This window comes from Cetorhinus maximus, chromosome 9 (genome assembly GCF_964194155.1).
Source record: "Cetorhinus maximus chromosome 9, sCetMax3.hap1.1, whole genome shotgun sequence".
Lineage (NCBI taxonomy): Eukaryota > Metazoa > Chordata > Chondrichthyes > Lamniformes > Cetorhinidae > Cetorhinus > Cetorhinus maximus.
This window is the reverse complement of record NC_135887.1, coordinates 83366151-83389285: the sequence shown is the minus strand read 5'-3', so window position 1 is coordinate 83389285 and position 23135 is coordinate 83366151. Positions and strand designations below refer to the sequence as shown.

General features: G+C 46.5%; 1 protein-coding gene across 1 annotated transcript in view; it reads left to right on the top strand.

The window, feature by feature from the left end:
- Positions 1-20310: 20310 nt before the first annotated feature.
- The window catches only part of ptpn5 (protein tyrosine phosphatase non-receptor type 5), a 79096-nt gene continuing 76271 nt past the window's right edge, over positions 20311-23135 (top strand). Inside the window, exon 1 of the mRNA XM_078547861.1 lies at positions 20311-20383. Coding sequence (XP_078403987.1) covers positions 20366-20383 — 18 coding nt within the window. The 5' untranslated portion in view covers positions 20311-20365. The remainder of the gene's footprint in view (positions 20384-23135) is intronic.

The window sequence follows — 23135 nt, the reverse complement described above, 5'->3', positions numbered from 1 at the left end:
GGAGGAGTCTAGGGGAAGGAACGTATTCGCAGGGAGGAAGGAGTCTAGGGGGAGGAAAGAGTCAGTCAGCGCAATGGGCACACTCCTCAAAGTGCGTGAGGAGCCTACTGTGGGCGACTCCAACCCCGGTCTGGGACCTCTCCCTGCTGCTGCGAGCCAGCTTTGCCTGCATGGAAACAGATGGAGAGTTTGAACAGCACACATGGCACTGCATGGAATGTTTGTGTGGTGAGCGGAGACATGGGGCAGAATCGTCCCAGATTTGCACTAAGTGCGGTAGCAGGCGGGGAAAATTATGTTTTACCCACTGGCCGCAATGGCAGCTTCCCACGCCGTATCATCCCAAACCCGTCACATGCCGCATTAATGATACATTCCTGGGAAACACACCGTTTCGATGCCGGACGGGTTCTCATTCGCCCGCAACGCCATCCTCACCCTGTCGCTTCATCACACCAGGCACCATATTTAAAGTGCAGTCACGCGCAGCCTCTCAGTGCTTCCAATCCAGCTCTGCTGCACGGAAGACATGGCCCTGAAAGGCAAAAAGACTGTAGTCATCAGCTTTAATGATGTGTCCCTCAAGCGCCTTTTGGAGGCCCGACGTGATGTCCTCTATCCCTGCTCTGGCCACAGGATGGGCAGCAACATGGGAGGCAGTGGCAGCGGTGGTCAGTGCCAATGCGCTGCAAAAGAAGACAGCCACCCAGTGCCAAAAGTGGATGAGCGATCTCCTCCATTCTGCCAGGGTAAGTTACTCTTCTCATTACTCATCACTCTCAACTCACACACTCACAAACCCATCACACATCCACAGGGCCCTCACTCACCGCCAGCTCAAGGGACATCACCATTCACTCTCCCACACACATCTTCATTATCCTCATCTCATCCATGGGACCACATCCCGTGAATGAATAAAAAAAACTCACCGCCCACATATGCCAGTCATACTTATCACCTGACCTGGCAGGCATCCTGCTTACACTCTCTCCATCTCTATGCATACAGGACAATCTGGCGCATAACAAGAGAGAGATGTTGCAGACTCGTGGAGGAGTGCCTGAAATCAAGGTCCTCACAGACTTTGAAAACAGAGCCATCCAGCTGGCCAGCAAGGATCTGGACCATTCCTGTGCTGACGGTGAGGTCAGTGGTTCCCAGCCAAGTGAGGATCCAGCAGTGCAACAGCCATCAGACAACCACGCTGTAAATGATGTGTCCTGTTTCACAGGCCACTGCCATGCACTTATTATCTCACCTTGCTTTTGCAGGCACATCTGGGAAACAGCCAATGGAGTCCATAACCCAGGACCTTCAATCAAGCCCCAAAGAAACCTCTGAAGAGGAATCTAAAGGCACCCTCCTTGAAGTCCCATCACAGCACTCGCCCACACTCTCCACCAGTGCAGAGACACATGCCTCGATGGGACCTAACTTTAGAGTAGCCTCGGGATAACAATCTTGTGAGCACATTGCACTTTCTGATCCACAGCAGGCAGAGGCAGGGACTTCCCAGGTCCCCAGCACTCAGAGGACTGCTGGAGGCCAGAGATTTGCTGAGTCTGAGTCAGATGACGAGCCTCTGGACTCAGTCATGTCACAGTTGCTGGAGCTGCAAAGGCAAGCTCGGGAACATCAGGAAGTGATGTCTGCTGTGCTCCTTAGATTGCAAGGCATGATGAAGGAGTCCGTCCGCCTTCAGGCTGAAGTGATAGCACCAGCATGTCAATGCACCAAGGTCAGCTCTGGTCTGATGGCGGCTACCATGGAGACCTTAGTCCAGGAGATCGATCCTGCACTGCTGCGCGGGTTGAACTTCATCGCTTACGCCATAGTTGGCCTCCAACAATGTGTATGTGAGAGGAGTGCGGGGCAGCTCTATCTCACTTCACCTTTCCCTTCTCCTCAAGGAGTCAGCCAGGAGCCAGGAGCCCTTGGGCACCCGTAGGGAGGAGGATCAGCAGGTGCACACATTCTCGAAGGCTATGTGAAGATCTATGGAGTGTCCTCACAGCATGTTGTCATTGTCCTCTTGCAATCAAGCGACTATTAGGCCCTGCACTGTGTCTCCATGTCAGGAACATTATCACAGAAGGTACATGTGCTGCCATAAGCCAGACTGGAGTCAAACTTTCAAGATGCAATGTGAGGATCTATGGTGTCTCCTCACTGCATGTCATCATCATCCTCCAGAAATCTAGAAGTTATGAGGGTCTCCCTAGCGCGCCTGCCTCGCCTGGCCAGAGCAAGGCCCTCGTCGCCATTATCGTCAGCTTCAAGGACCTCCTCACCCTCATCACCATTGACATCCTCCTCATCAGAGGAGACTACCAGATCCTCCATCTCCTCCTCAACCAGCTCCTCTCCCAGGTTGTAAAGGGCGCAGCACCCTCTGTTGTCTAAATTGCAGGGCTCCACCAGACCGATATAGGCACCTGAACCTTATTTTCAGCATCCCGATGATTTTCTCCACCAAATTGTGAGTTGCAGCATAAGCCTCGTTATACCTTCACTCTGCTGCAGTCTGAGGCTACCGCACGGGTGTCATCAGGCACATCCTCTGCAGGTAGCCCTTGTTCCCTAGGAGCCAACCCTGCAGCTTCTGTGGACTGGAAGACGTCAGGGATCTGTGATCAGCTGAGAATGTAGGAGTCGTAGACATTCCCTGGAAACTGTACGCGGACCTGCAGAATGCGTTTGTGGTGGTCGCACACCAGCTGCACTTCTGCCGAATGGAAGCCCTTGTGGTTGATATAGTTGACCACTTGTTGCGACAGAGATCGAGCACCACATGAGTGCATTTGATCAGACCTTGCACCTGTGGGAAACCTGAGATCCGGACAAATCCAATCACTCTTGCATCCTGGCTCTCCTGGTCCCGGGCGAAATGTACAAAATTGTGTGCCATTGCAAAGGTGGCATCCGTGGCATCATGGATGCATTTGTGAGTGGAGGCTTGTGATATCCCACAGAGGTCATCTATGGACCCTGAAAGGAGCCAATGGCCTATAAATTGAGTGCCAGAGTCACTGGCAGTGGACGCCCTCCATGTCCTTGTTGCGCCAAATCCTGCAGTAGCTGGCAGATATGACCAACCAGTTCCATAGACTTGCGCAGTCTTCAGTGACACTGGTTCTTTCATTCTGCAGGAATGAAAGGTGGGGTCTATAGACCCTAGGTCTAGCTGGGCACCAGCCAGCGACAACTCGCAGTGGCTCTTCAGCATGTCCAGAAGCCCCAGCTGTTCCTTCTTCCTGAGGGTGCTGCTCCTCCCTCTGCGCAGCCAGGTGCCTCTGTCGCTCTCTTCCCTGCCGTCTTTGCTCTCTGTACACCAAGAGGCATACGGCTGGTTCACCAGGCTCCGTGTTCCTGATGTACTCCTCCTGCAGGATGAAAGAGAGAGATGCATGGGTTAGCTTGGGTATTCTAAGAATTTCTCTTGGTTAAGTCTGAAGGCCCCTTCGTGCATCCCGGAGAGTGTTGGCCATCACTTGGATGGCCAGAGTTTACTGCGCCTGCATGGCTGCCTGAAACCCCACCAACCTCCGCCCCACTCCACCTGACCAATTGGTGGCAGCTTTGCCCATGCATGCTGTGCTCTGAGCTCAGGTGCATGCATTCTTCTAACCCACACTGCAAGGCTGCACTGTTAGCTTGAATCATGGAGGAGACTGGTCCAAACAGGGATGATGACATTACAATGGGCTGTGAGTGCCTCCACGGTCAGCTTTAGCAAGGAGATTGTACAACATGCCCAGTCGTCCAACTGTCCTGCAGTCCACTAAAACACTCATTAGTTTGCAGTCTGTGCCCAAGGGGTGAAAGGCTTTGGAACACTTGGTGACACTTTCATATCTCTGCGTTGCTTGAGTGGGTAGATAAGCTAGAGGCCCGACTTCGCACATATCAATGCAGCTGCGTCTGAACTATCTCAGCTACAGAATAATGGTCACTTTATACAAGGTTTAATGCGTGGCTTCCCTCCCCCCACCCCGCATGTGTTTGTGCACTACCTTCAACTGCAGGGCAGCCCTTGCACCCCACCCCGGGGCCTCAACCACAGGGCAGTTTTGTCCCCCTCTCCAATGCACCTCAACTGCAGGGCAGCCCTTGCTTCCCCTCTAACATGCCTCAACTGCAGGGCAGCCCTTATCCCCCGCTGCTCTAATGTGCCTCAACCTCAGGGCAGACCTGGCCCCCACCCCCCAATGTGCCTCAACCGCAGGGCAACCCTTGCAACCCCCTCCACCGTGCTTCAAACTTGAAGTCCAACAGGTGACCCTTGTGAGCGCTGCACAACGTTATTGTGCACTCACCTCTGAGTTCCCCTCAAAGTTCAGCCCACCAAGTGCATGCCTTATATATGCTGTTGTGGAACAAGGGCAGACAATGCAGCGGGAGGGATGATTCCGGCAGGCTGGCCTTATAATGATATGCAGATGTATTACAATGAGGTTCCTGACGTCTGGTGGTGGGAAACAAGGCCCACTATCGATGGGCTGACTGGATGATCGCAAGCTGGCCTTCTCACCATACTGTCTGTTCACACTGCCGAGCACACCCAACACCTGCGGGCAGAGAAAATTCCGCCCATGGACAGGATGAGGATGTGAGTTCCAGAGCATATGAGCCTGATGGAGATGTGAGGGTGTGTGTAAGAGTTAGTGGTGTTGTCCCTTGAGGCGTAAGATCCCTGTGGATGTGTGATGGATTTGTGAGTATCAAGGTTGAGAGTGATGAGAAGAGCGACACCTTGGCAGATTGGAAGAGGCCATTCATCCTGTTACGGCACTGAGTGGCTGACCTCTTTTGCAGGACATTGGCGCTGACCGCTGCTGCCACTGCCTCCCATGCTGGATTAGTGACCTTGCTTGCTGGCCTTTGCCCAGAGGCGGGGTAGAGGACTTGGCAGTGGATCAGTAAGTGCCTGAGGGAGGCGTCGCTAAATATGGGGGCGGCACGTTTCCTCTCTTTGACAGCCATCAGTTCGCAGCAGCTTCCTAACCCTTGAAGAGTGCTAGCTCTTTGCAGAAGCAGCCTTTAAATATGGTGCCCAGTTTACTGAATGCCTGATGTGACAGCAGGGCGGGTGAATGAAAGGCCACCCTGCCAACAGGATGTGTTTCACAGGAATGCATGATTAATGAGGCGGGATTGGGACGAAACAGCTTAAAAAGCTGCCATTGCAGCCAATGGGTAAAACACTGCTACTGCACTTTGTGCAAATCTGGGACAATTCCACCCACAGAGACACAGCTGCAAGATGACAAAAGCTATTCAAGAGTACATAACATTTCAGAAGGATGGGAAGCTAGGAAAAGGTGGAGGGGTAACTCTGTTAAAAAATGATATTTGTATGTTAGAGAAAGATGACCTTAGTTCTAAAGATCAAGATGTTTGGGTACAGATAACAAACAGTAAATGTAGGAAGTCATTTGTGGGAATAGTTTATAGGCCCACTAATAGTAACCATGGTAGGACTGGGTATACCAGAGGAAATAATTGGGACTTGTGAGAAAGATATGGTGATAATCATGGGTGATTTTAATCTACATATAGATTGGACAAATCAGATATGCAAAGGTAGCGTGGAAGATGAGTTCATAGAGTGTCTTCAGGACAGTTTCATAGGGTAGCACATGCTAGAGCCAACTAGAGAGCCAGCTATTTTAGACCGTCCCTATGCAGCAGTGATCATTACATGTTTCAATTTTGCATTCAGTTTGTGGGAGAGAAGAGTTGGACTAAGACTTGTTACACTTAAATCAGGGCAATTATGAGGGTATGAAGACAGAGCGGGCTAAAGTGAACTGGGAAAATAGGTTAAAGGATAGGTTAATAGAGATGCATTGGCAGAGAGCTAAGGAGATATTTCATTACACTCAGCAAAGATCCATTCCAGTGAGAAAGAAAAACTCTAGGAGCAGAATTTTGAGGTTGTCGGGCGGGCGCGATGGGCGGGCGCAGTGGGCAGCCCCGGGAGAAGCTGGGAAATGGCCTGCTACCCGCGATTGGCTCCTGACCACGATTTCACGCTGGCTGGTCAATTAACGGCCTGCCAGTGTGAAAGGCACGCTGAAAGACTCAGCGCTGCTGTGGTGGGGGCATGAGGAGGGCGAGCACTGAAGTCAGCGCGGGAATGGGGGAGCACAGAAGGAAAGCTCCCTGAAGGCAGAGAGCTGCCTCAGGGAGCTGACGATTTTAAAACCATCAAATAAAGATTTTAAATTGCAGAAAAAATGCCCACACATCGGACTCAGTTACCTAAACATATAGGTTGTACAAATTCTGCCCAATTTTTTAAAAAAAAATTAATAATGGAAACCTCATCCAGCCCTAGGATGAGGTTTGCTCAAAAATCCAAAGGCCACCTGGCCGATTCGCTTGCCCGCCAACCGTAACGTTGGATGAGCAGCAAAAAATTAAGGTTAATTAATACATTAATGGCCTTAATAGGCCTCTTAATTGTTGGTGGGCGTGCTGCCAGCTCTTGTGCGTGCCTGGCAACTGATATATCGCTCAAGTGTACAATGACATCGGGACATTTGCCCAATGTCATCATGCACTATTTTACACTCAGGCATGTCGGGCGTGCACCGAGTGAAAAATCCTGCCCTAGGAGTAGGACACACCATAAAGATAGGGCGGAATCGTCTGCTCCTGTTTGCGGCAGGTGTCATTGCGGGCAGGGAGGGAGAATTCAGTGAGAGGGACAGAAATTGGTTTCACGCCAGTGTGAATTGCCATGGTGGATCATGAATCCCAACAGAGGCCGACGTGAACCTAATTTGCATCCCTCTAATGGGATGGCGGGAAAACTGTGCCGGCCCAGAACACGTTGGAAAAATGTGTCATGCAGAAGTCAGGACTTGTATTTAGGGTCTTGCTCAGATCGTTATCATCCAAGGAGAAGAAGATGCTTGAGACCTACAACTACCGGACCCTACATGTATCACATGGTGGGTGGATCCTCATGCACATGGCTCCGCCTTGAAGCAGCTCTTGGAAGGTGGGAAGCCTCCACGCAGCAGCTTCGACTTCGTTGATGATTAGGAATTTCACGGACTTCGCCATTGTCTTGCACCATTTTCCAGTTGATGCTTTGGACCTTCTTTGGAACTTCATGGACTTCGCCATGGATTTCTGCAGATGATTGGCAAAGTGTTGGGGGAGAGAAAGAACTAGGTGCGAGTGGGAGAGGAAGATGTACTGTGGGGGCATGAGGTTGTGGGGTGTGGTGGGGGGGGGTCAGGGGTTGAAGTTGGGAGGGAAGATGAAAGTTTGGGGGGGTGAGGTTGGGAGGGGAAAGGAGGGTGTTGGGGGGTGAAGTTGGAAGGGGAAAGGAGGGTGTTGGGGGGTGAGGTTGGGAGGGTGAAGGAGGGTGTCGGGGGGTGAGGTTGGGAGGAGGAAGGAGGATGTCTGGTGGAGAGGAAGGAGCATAGGGGGAGGAGGGAATCCAGAAGGGTGAAGGTGTAATGGAGAAGACTGTTGCAAGTGAGGAGGTAGTTTTTAAGGGGGAGGAAGGTGTAAGGGAGGGAGTCTAAAGGGGGAAAGATGTCCAGGGGAAGGAGGGAGTCTGGTGGGGGGAAGGTGTAACAGGGGAGAATGGTGCAAGTGGAGAGGTAGTTGTAAGGCGGGAGGAAGGTGTAAGAGAGATAGGCTGGAGTAGGGAAGGTGTGCGGGAAGGGGAGGGGGTGGTATGGGGGAAAGAAGGAGTAAGGTTAGAGGAAGGAGTAAAGAGAAAGGAAGGTGCAACGGGGGAGACTGGTGCAAGTGGGGAGGTAGGCGTAGAGGGATAGGAAGGTGCTGGGGGGAATGGAATGTCCAGGTGAACGAGCAAGGAAGGGGTCTGTGGAGTTGATGACTGCCTTCTGGCCCGTGAATTCAGGATGGGAGAGGTAGGAGGGAATGGTTAGAGTAATTAGAGTAGGGGCAGCAGAGGAAGATGGTAGGGTGGGGGGGTGTATGTGCGACGGTGGCAGTAGAAGGGGTGGTGAGGGTGGTTGGTGGGGACACGGAGGTAAGCATGGACATGGGGTGGGAAGGAGAAGTTTGGGGAGGTCGATGGGAATGAGGGTGGGATTTTCAGGAAGATAGGGAACGAAAACGAATGACAAGGGTTCATGCAGGAAGGTTATGGTGGGGAGGTCGAATGTTATGCCAGGGGGCTCTATGGTTGTGGGATAAAGAACATGGATGACTGGGGGAGGGAAAAGGACAGGAAAGCTCATGAGGAATTTGACCACTACCATTTTTTCAAAATAGAAGGTGAGCTGAGCCTCATGTTGGACAGGCACAGATGCTGCATGGGAGTGAAATCAGTGCAGGTCAGCTCAGATGGACAACTGAAATGGAACCCCAGCAAGCAGCATTGTAAATGCTCAGGATGATGAGATGACTGTGATGGATGTGTGCTTGGGAGAGTACTTGCAAGAAGCTCTGAAAGGCCCTGCCACATACACTTCTCTCTTTGGAATCACTCGTGGTCCAGCTGCATGCAACTGAACTGCTGGTGGGGGAATGCAATGGGAGGACTCACAAAGTCTGTAAATAAAGCTGAAAGACAACATTACACATTATTCAGTGAAAGTTAATATATTTTCAGTTTACAAAGTAACAAAATGTGTTCACCTATGCAACCACTTGTGATCAGAATTTATTAACTTTTCTAGGCCTACCACTTCTTCAAGGTGCTGCCCTGACATCCACAGCAGGGATGGAGGCAGCCTGTGCAATGGTTGGCCCTGTTGCCTCTGATGCATTTGGCGTAGGTCCTCTGGAGAGCCGAGTCCTTGAGGAACTCGGCTTGCTTTGGCTATCCTCCTCTGGACCAGCTGCTCCCTCTGCGATGACAGAGGACGAGGTTGAGGGGGTCACAGGCAAAGGGAACTCAGACTGAGCAGGCAGGCCCTGAGATTCCTGAGTGGAAGACCCATGGGTGTCCAGCTGCCATCGTCCTCCCTTCGGGTACCTGAGGGCCCAATCTCACTCCTTGATGGGAACGAGCACGTGGAGGGACATTGAGGTGCCCTGTTTACCTCTTGCTTTGCCACTGCAGGACTCACCCATGGTCACTGCGATGGAGTGAAGGTCTATGTGCATCTCCACGTTCTGCTGGACCAAGGTCTACATGGCGTCCACCATCCTTCCCATGGAGACCTCCATATGCACACATGTGGGCACCACTTCAGAGAACAGGCGGACGCACTCCTCCGACTCACGTGCCATTTTGCTGAGGGCTTCCAACAGCTCTGCGTGATGTTCCCCTGCCTTCTGCTGACTCTCCACGATGAGTTTGAAGGCCGAATCTAGAAGCTCATCATCTGACTCAGCCTGACAGATGCCTCTTCCCAGCAGTCCTCAAGTGCTAGGGAGTTCGGCTGAACCTGCTTCATCCTGCTGTGGACATGTGTCCGTGCGATGGCCATCAGATTGTGAGCCCTACATCTAGGTTCCACCGAGGTGCATGTCTCTGCACTGGTGGAGGGTGTGGGTAAGCGCTGTGACGGGTCTTCCAGGCTGCTTACTTCCAGCTCTTCAATGGAGGAGGCGTCTTCTTGGTTGGAATTGAGGACTTGGATGGAGCTGGGGGACTGGCTGGCTGAGGGCATTAGTCGCTTAGCAGAGCTCCCTGTGAACCAAAGTAGAGATAATTAGTACATGGTAGCAGACTCAAAAACAGGAAAGAGCACTCACAGTTGTGTTGAGAGAGGGATGATCTGGTGCAGAATCCTCATGTGGGTGTTTGCCGCCGACCTCACTGTCACTGCAGGCATGGTCTATATCCTCACCAGTCAGCATGATGTGCACACTCCGCAAAGTGAGTCAGGGGCCTAATGTGGGCCACTCCAGCTCATGCCTGGGACCTCTCCCTGCTGATGTGAGCCAGCTTCTCCTGCATGAAGACAGATGGAGAGAGTGTGAGCAGGATGCATGCCACGGCAGATGATAGGGTTGCATGGAATGTTTGTGTGGTGAGCAGAGCCATGGACAGGATGAGGACACGAGCTCTAGAGGATATGAGCCTAATGGAGGTGCGAGGGCATGAGTGAGAGTTAGTGATGTTGTCCCTTGAAGTGTGGGATCCTTGTGAATGTGTCATGGGTTTGGAAGTGTGTGTTGAGAGTGATGTGGTGGTTGACTTACTCTGGCGGTATGGATGAGATCATTCATCCTCTTCCTACACTGGGTGGCTGACCTCCTCTGTGCTCTGTCGGCACTGACCTTCTCCCAGCTGGATTGGTGATTCTGCTGGACCTCCTGCGGTCAGAGCAGGGGGTAGAGGATCATGCGGCAGTCTTCCGCTGCATCCAGCAGGTGCCCCAGAGAGACATCACCAAATGTGGGGATTGCCGTCATCTTTGCTTTCGGTACCACCTATCACCTGGAGTGGTCCTGTTGTGTAGACATGAAGTAGCTGTGCTCTGGTGCGCTTTAAATATGGCACATCGAGCAAGGAAGTGCAAATCCGAGCCCGCCCACCAGTGATCAGGCATGTTTCCCGTAAATGCATTATTAATGAAGCGGGACGCGCCCAGAAGCAGATGATACAGTGCAAAAACCTGCCATTGCAGCCGGTGGCTAAAACATCATTTTTCAAGCCCACTACTGCACTTAGAGCAATTCTAGGATGATTCTGTCCATTGTATCAAATTGAAAGAAAAAGCATATAATTCCACGAAGATTAATGGCAGGTTAGAAGATTGGATGGAATATAATAAACAGCAAAGAATAACAATAAAGATAATAAGGAGGGAGAAATCGAGTACGAGAGAAACCTAGCTAAAAATATAAAAACAGATAGTAAGAGTTTAAAAAGAAAAAGAGTAAGTAATGTGAGTGTTGGTCCTCTAGAGAGAGTGTGTCTGGGGAATTAATAATGGAAAATAAGGAAATGGCAGATGAATTGAACAGATATTTTGTGTTAGTCTTCACTGTACAGAAACATCCCTGAAATAATTATGAACCAAGAGGTGAAAGGGAAAGAGGAGCTTGAAACAATTCCAATTACCAGGGAAAAGGTATGAGAAAATCGTTAGAACTAAAAATTGAAAAGTCCCCAGGTCCTGATGGACTTCATCCTCGGGTCTTAAAGGAAGTGGCTGCTGAGATAGTAGGTGCATTGGTTGTAGTTTTCCAAAATTCCCTAGATTTTGGAAAGGACCCATCAGCTTAGGAAATAGCAAATGTAGCTCCTGCATTCAAGAAAGGAGGGAGACAGAAAGTAGGAAATGAGAGGCCAGTTAACTGTCATAGGGAAAATGTTGGAATCTATTATTATGGAGGTAATAGGGTACTTACAAAATCTCAATGCAATCAGGCAGAGTCATTGTGGTTTTGTGAAAGGGAAATCATGGTTGGCTAATTTATTAGAGTTCTTTGAAGAAGTAGCAAACAACATGGATAAAGGGGAAAAAATAAAAGCAAAGAACTGCGGACGCTGGAAATCGAAAACAAAAACAAAAATACCTAGAAAAACTCAGCAGGTCTGGCAGCATCTGTGGAAAGGAGCACAGTTAACATTTCGAGTCCGCATGACTCTTCAACAGAACTAAGGAAAAATAGAAAAGGGGTGGGTGAAATATAAGCTGGTTTAAGGGTGGAGGGGGGGAGAGAAAGAGAAGTTGAGGGGCCGGTGGTTGTAGGGACAAGCAAGCAGTGATAAGCTGCCAAGACCAGGCAGGTTGCATCCAGGGAGTGGTTGTTTTAAAATTTTAGATCATGAACTCTCTCCTCCATCACCACCCCCTTTCCGATCCCCCTTTTTTTCCAAAAATTTATATAGATTTTTCTTTTCCCACCTATTTCCATTATTTTTAAATGTATTTCTATCCATTGTTTTTTCTCTACCTTTTAGCCTATTTGGATCCCTTCCCTTCACTCCACCCCACCCCCACTAGGGCTATCTGTACCTTGCTTGTCCTGCTTTCTACCCTTAATTAGCACATTCCTTTAGATAATATCACCACCTTCAACACCTCTTTGTCCTTTTGTCTGTGACATCTTTTGGTTATCTCCACCCATCACTGGCCCTCTATCCAGCTCTTCTTGTCCCAACTCCCCCACTTAAAGCAGCTTATATTTCACCCCTTTTCTATTTTTCCTTAGTTCTGTTGAAGAGTTATGCGGACTCGAAACGTTAACTGTGCTCCTTTCCACGGATGCTGCCAGACCTGCTGAGTTTTTCCAGGTATTTTTGGATAAAGGGGAACCTGTGGATGTGGTATAGTTAGATTTCCAGAAGGCATTTGACAAGGTGCCATGTCAAAGGTTACTATACATAATAAGAGCTCATGGTGTAGGGGGCAACATATTAGTGTGGATAGAGGTTGGTTAGCTAACAGGGAACAGGGAATAGGCATAAATGGATCATTTTCAGGTTGGCAAGGTGTAACGAGTGGATCATCATAGGGATCAGTGCTGGGGTCTCAACTATTTACAATCTATATCAAAGACATGGATGAAGGGATCGAATGTATGGTTGCTAAATTTGCTGATGACACAAAGATAGGTAGGAAAATAAGTTGTGAAGAGGAAATAATGAGTTTGCAAAGGGATATAGATAGGTTAAATGAGGAGGTAAAAATTTGGCAGATGGAGGATAATGTTGGAAATATGCAGGGAGAATAGAAAAGCAACATATTATTTAAATGGAGAGAGATTGCAAGACTCTGATGTACAGAGGGATCTGGGTCTCCTGGTATATGAATTAGAAAAAGTCAGTACAGAGGTACTGCAAGTGATTAAGAAGGCAAATGGAACGTTATTGTTTATTGCAAGGGGGAAGGAATATAAAAGTAGGGAAGTGTTACTACAGTTGCACAGGGTATTGGTGAGACCAAATCTAGAGTACTGTGTACAGTTTTGGTCTCCTTATTTAAGAAAGGACAAAATTTCATTCGAAGCAGTTCAGAGAAGGTTCACTCAACTGGTTCTGGAGATTGTGGGGTTATCTTATGAAGAACGGTTAGACAGCTTGGGCCTGTATTCATTGGAGCTTTGAAGAATGAGAGGTGATCTTGTTGGAACATATAAGGTCCTGAGGAGACTTGACAGGGTGGCTGCTGAAAGGATGTTTCCCCTTGTGGGAGAGCCTAGAATTAGGGGACACAGTTTAAAAGTAAGGTGTCTCCCACTTACGATGGAGATGGAGAGAAATGCTTTCTTTCAGAAGGTTGTGAGTCTGGGGAACTCACTTCCCCAGAGAGCAATGGAGGCAGGGTCATTGAATATTTTTAAGGCAGAGGTAGATATTTTCTTGACTAACAAGAGAGTTAAACAGTATCAGGGGTAGGCAGGAAAGTGGAGCTGAGGCCACAATCAGATCACCCATGATTTTGCTGTATGGGGGAGCAGGCTTGAGGGGCCATATGGCCTTCTCCTGCTCCTAATTCATACGTTGATACGTGCCTTTTATCTCCTCCCTTCTTGCCTGAGGATTGAGAGGATTATAGAATTCAGCAAAAAGGACAAAGAAATTGACTAAGAAGGAGAAAATAGAATATGAGAGTAGACTAGCAAGAGGCATAAAAACAGATTGTAAATGTTTCTATTGGTATGCAAATCAGAAAATATGAGTGAAAGTAACTGTGGCGCATTGGAGGCAGAGACAGATTAAATTATAATGGGGAATAAGGAAATGGCAGAGACATTAAACAAATACTTTGTACCTATCTTCATGGTAGAAGACACAAAAAATATTCCTGAAATATTGGGTAAAGTGAGAGTGGAGAAATTAAGAGGAACAAATATTGTCAAATCCCCTGGAACCAATGACCAGTATCCTAGAGTATTGAAAGAGGTAGCTGCAGAGATAATGGATGCATTATGTTTGACCTTCTGGAATTCCAAAGATTCTAGAACAGCCCCCATGGATTAAAAGATAACAAACATCTCCCTGCTATTTAAGAAAGGAGGAAGGGAGAAAATGGAGAGCTATAGGCCAGTTAGCCTAAAAACATCGGTAATAGGCAAAATGCTAGAATCTATTATTAGAAACGTGCAAACAGGGCACTTAGAAAACCTGATTAAGCAGAGTCAATGCAAAATAATGAAAAGGAAATAATGTTCTACAAATCTGTTACAGCTATTTGAGAATGCAACTAATAAGCTGGATAAGGGAGGACCAGTTGGTGTAGTGTATTTGGATTTTCAAAATGCATTCAATAAGGTGCCAAACAAGATGTTGTTACACAGAATTAGGACTAATGGAGATAATATATAAGATAAAAGCAAAATACTGCGGATGCTGGAAATCTGAAACAAAAACATAAAATAGCTGGGAAAACTCAGCATGTCTTACAGCATCCGCGGAAAGGAACACACTTAACGTTTCGAGTCCGAATGACTCTTCATCAGAACTAAAGAATTATAGAAATGTGGTGAAATATAAGCGGGTTGAGGGGGGTGGGACAGGTAGAGCTGGATAGAGGGCCAATGATAGGTGGAGGCAAAGAAGAGATTGCCAAAGATGTCATAGACAAAAGGATAAAGGGGTGTTGATGGTGGTGATATTATCTAAGGAATGTGCTAATGGTGACATTAAGGGTAGAAAGCAGGACAAACAAGTGGCAGATGGCCCTAGTGGGGGTGGGGTGGGGGGAAGGGATCGAAATGGGCTAAAAGGTGGAGATAAAACAATAGATTGAAATAAATTTAAAAATAGGTGGGAAAAGAAAAATAGATTTTAAAAATATAAATTTTTGGAAAAAGGGGGATAGGAAAGGGGGTGGGGATGGAGGACAGAGTTCATGATCTGAAGTTGTTGAACTCAATGTTAAGTAAGAAAGGCTGTAGAGTGCCTAGTCGGAAGATGAGGTGCTGTCTCTCCAGTTTGTGTTGAGCTTCACTGGAACATTGCAGCAGGCCAAGGATGGACATGTGGGCTTGAGAGCAGGGTGGTGTGTTGAAATGGCAAGAGATAGGGAGGTCTGGGTCATGCTTGCGGACAGACTGAAGGTGTTCCGCAAAATGGTCACCCAGTCTGCGTTTGGTCTCTCCAATGTAGAGGAGACCGCATTGAGAGCAGCGAATGCAGTAGACTAAATTGAGGGAAGTGCAAGTGAAGTGCTGCTTCACTTGAAAGGAGTGTTTGGGCCCTTGAACCGTGAGGAGGGGGTTAGTAAAGGGCAGGTGTAACACCTTCTGAGGTTACATGGGAAAGTGCCATGGGAGGGGGTTGAGGTTTAGGGCGTGATGGAGAAGTGGACCAGGGCGCCCCGGAGGGAACGATCCCTGCGGAATGCTGCCAGTGGGGGTGAAGGGAAGATGTGTTTGGTGGTGGCATCATGCTGGAGTTGGCGGAAATGGCGGACGATGATCCTTTGAATGTGGAGGCTGGTGGGGTGATAAGTGAGGACAAGGGGGACCCTATCTTGGTTCTGGGAGGGAGAGGAAGGAGTGAGGGTGGATGCGCGGGAGATGGGCTGAACACGGTTGAGTGCCCTGGCAACCACTGTGGGTGGAAAACCTTGGTTAAGGAATAAGGAAGACATGTCAGAGGAACTGTTTTGGAAAGTAGCATCATCAGAACAGATGCGACGGAGGTGAAGGAACTGAGAGAATGGGATGGAGTCCTTACAGGAAGCGGGGTGTGAGGAGCTGTAGTCGAGGTAGCTGTGGGAGTCGGTAGGCTTGTAATGAATATTGGTGGACAGTCTATCACCAGAAATTGAAACAGAGAGGTCAAGAAAGGGGAGGGAAGTGTCAGTGATGAACCATGTGAAAATGATGGAGGGGTGGAAATTGGAAGCAAAATTAATAAATTTTTCCAGGTCCAGATGAGAGCATGAAGCAGCATTGAAGCAGTCATTGATGTACCAGAGAAAGAGTTGTGGGAGGGGGCCTGAGTAGGACTGGAACAAGGAATGATATGTTATATTATATTTCACCACATTTCTATAATTCTTTAGTTCTGATAAAGAGTCATTCGGACTCGAAACGTTAATAATATATAAGCATTGATTGAGGATTGGTTAATAGACAGAAAACATAGTATGAAAAGGTATTTAATACAGTGCCACACAACAGGCTTGTGAGCAAAATTATAGTTCATGCAATAAGTGGGAAAGTAGGCACTTGCTTAAGAAATTGGCTGAGTGACAGGAAACAGAGAGTGGTGATAAATGGTTGTTTTTCAGATTGCAGGAAGGTTTGTAGTGGAGTTCCCCAGGGTTCAGTGTTGGGATCCTTGCTCTTCCTGAAATATATTAATGACCTAGACTGTGGTGTGCAGGGCATGATTTCAAAATTTGCAGATGATATGAAGATTGGAAATGTTATCAACTGTGATGGGGATAGTCTTGAATTCAAAAGGACACAGACATGTTGGTGGATTGGGCAGACAAGTGGCAGATGAAGTTCAATGCAGAGAAGTGTGAGGTGATTCATTTTGGCAGGAAAGATATGGTGGGACAGTATAAAATAAAGGGAGAGCCTCTAAAGGAGGCGCAGGAACAGCGGGACCTCTGTGTATACGTACATAGGTCATTGAAGATGGTAGGGCACATTGAGAGAACAGTTAATAAAGCATATAGTATCTTAGACTTTATTAATAGGGGCATTGAGTACAAGAGTAAGGAGGTCATGTTGAACCTGTACAAGACACTATGTAGGTCTCATCTGGAGTACTGAGTCCAGTTCTGGGTGCCATACTTAAGGAAGGATGTGAAGGCACTGGAGAGAGTACAGAGGAGATTCACAATAATAATTCCCAGGATGAAGAACTATATCTATGAGGATAGATTGGAGAGGTTGAGACTCTTTACCTTGGAGAAAAGAAGGCTGAGAGGAGACTTGATGGAGGTATTCAAGATCCTGAGGGGTATGGACAGGGTAAATAGTGAGAAACTGTTCCCACTAAATAAATCACCAAGAACTAGAGGGCACAGATTCAAAATAATTAAGGAGTAAATGTGATGTGAGGAAAAATGTTTTCACCCAGAGGGTGGTTGGAGTCTGGAACAAACTTCGTGAAAGGGTGGTGGAGGCAGGTTCGATCGAGGTATTCAAAAGGGATTTAGATTGCTATCTGAAAAGAGAGAATGTGCAAGGTTACAGGGATAAGGCAAGGAGTGGGACTAGTGGAATGCTCTTTCAGAGAGCCAGTGCAGACTCGATGGGCCGAATGGCATCCTTCTGCATTGTAAAGATACTGTGATACTGTGAACAAACAGGATATTTTTGGGTTGGCAGGCTGTAATTAGCCAGGTATATCAAGATCAGTACTTGAGCCTCAGCTATGTTCATGGCTTAGATGATGGGCTGAGTGTAACATATCCATGTTTGCTGATGATACAAGATTAGGTGGGAAAATACACAGTGAAGAAGACCCAAGGAGACTGCAGAGGGATACAGACAGCTTGGATGAGTGGGTAAAAACATAGCAGATGAAATGGAATGTTGACAAAGTGTGAAGCTTATCCACTTTGGTAGGCAAAATTTAAAAAAGCAGAATATTTTTTGAATGGTGGGAGACTGGGAAATGTTTGAATTCATAAGGATCTTGGTCCTTAGGTTTATTGAAATTCATCATGGCGACAGGTGCAGAATGGTGATCACAATACAAATAAAAGAAGTAATCATAATTTATAACTTCATTGTAGACATGAATCACAGAATATTAACATTCAGATACAGTAAGCAATTGGAAGGCAAATAGTAGGTTAGCTTATGTTAGAAAGGGATTGACGTATGGAGAAAAAATGTCTTACTACAATTATAAATGACATTGATGAGGCCACACCTGGAGTACTGTGTGCAGTTTTGATCTCCTTACCTAAGGAAGAACATACTTGCCTGAGAGGGAGGGCAATGAAGGTTCACTGGACTGGTTCCTGAGATGTGGGAACTGTCCTATGAGCAGAGATTCAGTAGCTTAGGCCTAGGGCTAGGATAGGCTGGGAAAGGTGTTTAGCAGAAAAGATGGTTGATGAAAAATGGCAGATGTTTAAGAAGATAGTTCATGACTCACCACAAAGATATATCCCAGTGAGAAAGAAGGATTCTAGGAAGGGGATAAACCAATCATGGTTAACCAAGGAAGTTAGGGATAGAATCAAATTGAAAGAAAAAACTTACAATGTGGCAAAGGTTAGTGCTAAGCCAGAGGATTGGGAAACTTTTTAAAACCAACAAAAGACGCCCAAAAAGTAATAGTGGGAAAAAATAAACTTTGAGGGTAAACTAGCAATTAATATAAAAATGGACAGTAAGAGCTTCTTTAAATATATAAATAGGAAGAGAGAGGCCAAAGTGAACCCCTAGAGAATGAGGCTGGGGAAATAATAATGGGGAACCAGTAAGTGGCAGAGGAGTTGAATAAATACCTTGCATCAGTCTTCACGGTAGAAGACACTAATAGCATCCAAAAATACTAAATAATCAAGGAGCAAAACGGGGGAGGGTGGGGGGGGGGGGGGGGGGGCGGGTGGGGTGGGGGGGTGGCGGAGAGAGAGGAAATAAATACAAAACTATCACTAGAGAAAAAGTACTGGGGAAACTAATGGGGCTAAAGGCCGATAAATCCCTTGGATATGATGGGTTGCACCCTAGGATATTAAAGGAAGTAGCTACAGAGATAGTGGATGCACTGATAGTAATCTTCCAAGAATCCTTAGATTCTGGAAAAGTTCCAGCGGATTGGAAAATTGCCAATATAACACCCTTATTCAAAAAGGGAGACAAAAAAACAGGTAACTATAGGCCAGTTAGCTAACATCCATTATTGGGAAAATGTTAGAGTCTATTATAAAGGATGTAATAGCAGAGCATTTCGAAATGCATAATATAATCAAGCAGAGGCGGCATGGTTTCATGAAGGGGAAATCATGTCTAACAAATGTATTAGAATTCTTTGAGAAGGTAACAAGCAGGATAGCTAAAGGGGTACCAGTAGATGCAATATATTTGGATTTCCAAAAGGCGTTCGATAAGGTACTGCACATAAGGCTACTTAATAAGATAAAAGTCCATGGTATTGGGGGTAGTATATTAGCATGGATAGAGGATTGGTTAACTAATAGGAGACAGAGAGTTGGAATAAGGGGGGCATTTTCAGGATGGCAACCTGTAACTAGTGGAGTGCCACAGGGATCAGTGCTGGGGTCACAATTATTTATAATGTATATTAATGACTTGGATGAGGGAAGTGAATGTACTATCGCCAAGTTTGCGGATGACACAAAAATAGGTGGGAAGGCAAGTGATGACACTTAAATGGGTGATGAGATGACACAAAGTCTGCAGAGGGATATAGACAGGTTAAGTGAGTGGGCAAAAAATTGGCAGATGGAATATAATGTGGGAAAATGTGAGGTTATGCACTTTGGCAGGAAGAATAGAGGAGCTGAATATTATTTAAGTGGAGAAAGACTGCAGAAAGCTGCAGTACAGGGGGATTTGGGGGTCCTCATGCATGAATCACAAAAAGCTAGCATACAAGTTCAGCAGGTATTAGGGGAGACAAATGGAATGTTGGCCTTTATTTCAAAGGGAATGGAGTATAAAAATAGGGAAGTCTTGCTAAAACTATACAAGGCACTAGCTAGACCACACCTAGAATACTGTGAGCAGTTTTGGTCCCCTTATCTGAGGAAAGATATACTGGCATTGGAGGCAGTCCAGAGAAATTTCACTAGGTTGATCCTGGGTATGGAGGGATTTTCTTAGGAGGAAAGGTTGAGTAGGTTGAGCCTGTACTCATTGGAGTTTAGAAGAATGAGAGGTGACCTTATTGAAACATATAAGATTCTTAGAGGGCTTGACAGTGTAGATGCCAAAGTTACTCCTGGCCGAGTTTCTTATGTTCTTATGACTGCAGTGGTTGCTGGGCCTTGTTACACTAAAGTACACTAAAGAGTTTTGAAATAATTTCACACCGTGACACTTATCATGAAAAGTGCACCTGTTTTCTGATTAATGTATTTTTCTCCCTAACACAGCCAAACAATTACACAGTAATCTTTCTAAAAAGCTTCATGTAAGAAACTGAACAAAAGTGTATGAAAATTATTCAATGTACTCTTTTCCCTCCCAGGATCTCTTGCTTCCGCAGCAAGGTTTTTGGGAAACAGACAGCTGCTGCCCTCTACTGGCGACAGCTATACTGGGAACTGTGCTGACAGGCTCTGGGGTGAGTACAACATTTTTTAAAATGTGATTTTATTTTGTGCTTCTAAGGTTTGATATTAATTTCAATTGTTAACAAATTAGAAGAAGCTGCAGCATTTAGAAAGAAAATAAAAAAGGGAGATTCAATTGCAACTTTCAAAAGGGAATTGTATAAACACTTGAAAGGGAGAAAATTATAGGAAGTGGAACTAATGAGTTCTTCCAAAGAGATGGCACAAGCAAGATGGATTGAATGGTTTCCTTCTGTGTTGTAAGTATTCTGCGATTTTATGACTAAGTGGGTGATGAAGAGTCTGGAGAAGGAGGTCAGCTTTAAGGAGAACCTTATAAGAGGAAAATGAGGAGGACAGGCACAGACAGAGAGGGTAGCAAAGGAATTCTGAATGTGGGGCCTAGTTAGCTGAAGATATATCTACTGTTCAAATATGGGGTATTGCACAAAAGGTCAGAGTCAGAGAGTTTGGAGGTTAGTGCTGCAGGTGGTTTCAGAGATAGGGATGGGTGAGGCCATGAAGGGATTTAAATACTAGGGTGGGTATTGCAAGGAAGTTTACTTTCCTTGACTATGGATACAAAGTTACACCAATATCCCAATGTTTTCCTTAAAGAAAACAGACCTTTAAGTGCGAACACTTCAACAACAAATTTAAGATCTTTCAACAGTACCAATTGTAACAATTAACGAAAAGAAAAATACACTGATAGACAAGATCATTGCTTTGCATTGCTGTATCACTTCTTGCTTTTAGGATAGTGAACCTGCTATTAGGGTTGGTGGGGATCTTTTCCATCAGAGGTTCTTATTGCAGTGCTGCCTTACTATTTTATTGATTACTGACGATAGTCTCATTTTCTGCTCTGGTTTGTTTTTTGTGGACTGGCTGGATGTCTTCAATATAAATACAAATGGTTTTTGTACATTTGAGTCACTTGTAGCTTCATCTATAATTTGTAGCCAATGCCTTTGCTGATTTTTAGACTTTGGGCAGATGGTTCAGTCATTTTCATGTATAACAATCTAGTTAAGACAATCTTCTTTCATTCCGTTTTCCACACTATTTCGAGTATATTTTAGGAACTTTCCCGAATCTCACATCTGGAGTCAGTTTCTCCCATTTTCTTACTAACCATTGCATTTCTTCCTATTTTTTTCAAGCCCTTGTGTGTTAATGCATTGGGTAGGATTTTTTGGATGGTGAGGTTCCCGCCACGTGAAGAATCGGTGGTCACAACATTCTTGCAGCCATTCCGCTCCAAGGAATGTTAATTAGCTGGAGACGGGCCTTACAGTCCACACTTGGGCGGAAGTCCCACCTCATAGAGCTGCCGGTCAACCTGATCAGCCAGCAGCTTTATAGTCCCAGTGGCAGCAGTGGCTAAGAATGGGACTGCAAGCAATCCCAATATTCGAAGTTCAGGAGTCCAAATCCAGGTAAGTGTGGGTTGTGTCACAGTGGGGAGGAGTGTTGAGGCCTGGAAGGTGGGGGGGGAGGGGTGTGGGGATAGGCCTGGTGTTAGGGGAACACCTGCAGGGAGAAGATCTTGGATGGGGAATGGAGTTGTCTGATGTGGAGAAGGGTCCCTGAGGAAAGTGCCCACGTCCGAGGCACAAGCAGGGTGTCCTCTCGGGCTTTGCCCCTGAACTCCTACTGACAGCTTCAAAACTGAAGCCGTATGGGAAACAGTCCTTAAGTGGCCAATAATTAAGGGGCTTCAACTGGGACACGGGCAGGTCTTGCCCCCCCACTCCATGTAAACCGTGGCTAGGTCAGGGGGCGGGCGGGAGTCGTGTGGGAAAGACATCCGGGGAATTTTACAGGAACCCCATCTGCAAACCTGCAGGCAAGGTCCCTGTAAAATTCTGCCCAGCGACTTCTTTGATCATAAAGACCATTCATTCAACTGCCTCTGCTGTTTCCATCCTTTCCCCTTCCGCACCAAGTTGAATATTTTCCTAGTTTTCGCCTGCCCCTAGACCAGGATTCACCTCTTTCTTTAATTTCTCTCTAATATCCCTTCCCTTTTCAAGATCATGTTTGCCATTGGACGTTCTTTTCATCTCACTTAACTGCTGAACACTCAACTTTCTTCCCTTGCCTGCATATGAGCTGTTAATCATTTCCTGTCCTTACAGCATCCATCCATTTCAGAACGTTCTTCAAAGAAATTCGGCCTTAACCTCAATTCTTGCAAACTACCACCCCATTTCCAACCTCTGTTTCCTCTCCAAGTCCATGCCATATTTTATGCAATGCCATGTAGTATCAAACCATTTTCCACCCGACTTCTCCTTGATGTCCAGCTCACCAGAAGTACGCTTGCTTGTTTCAACTTTTATATACCTTCTAGGAAAAGTGACTCGATCAATGGTTTCTCTTTCTGACTCACAAAATTACCTTTGGGCAGAATTTTACATCCCGCAAAAAAAGAGATATCCTACCTACTCCTACCTTCCAGCTCTTGATCTGTAGCCCTGCAGGTTAAGGCACTTCAAGTATACGGCATATCCGAGGCTTTTCTAACTGTGATGAAGGTTTTTGCCTCTACCACTCTTTCAGAAAGTGAGTTAAAGACCTGCACCACCCTCTGGGTGAAAACATTTTTCCGCAACTCCTCTTTAATCCTTTCACTAATTAATTTAAATCTGTGTCCCCTGTTAATGACCTCTTTGCTATGAGAAATAGATCCTTCTTATCCACACTATCTAAACCCCTCATAATTGTAAACACCTCAACTAAATCTGCCATCAGTCTCCTCTGTTCCAAAGAAAACAGCCCCAGTCTATCCAATCTATTCTCATAGCTAAAATACTAGTACTGTACGCAGTAATCTAACTGCGGCCTAACCCGTGTTTTATACAGTTCCTGCTCTAATACACTGTGCCTTGGCCAATAAAGGAAAGTATCTGGTATGCCTTCTTAACCACCTTCTCTACCTGCCCTGCTACCTTCAGGGATCTGTGGAGATGTTCCTCTACACTTCTCAAGAAAGCCCAGACATCC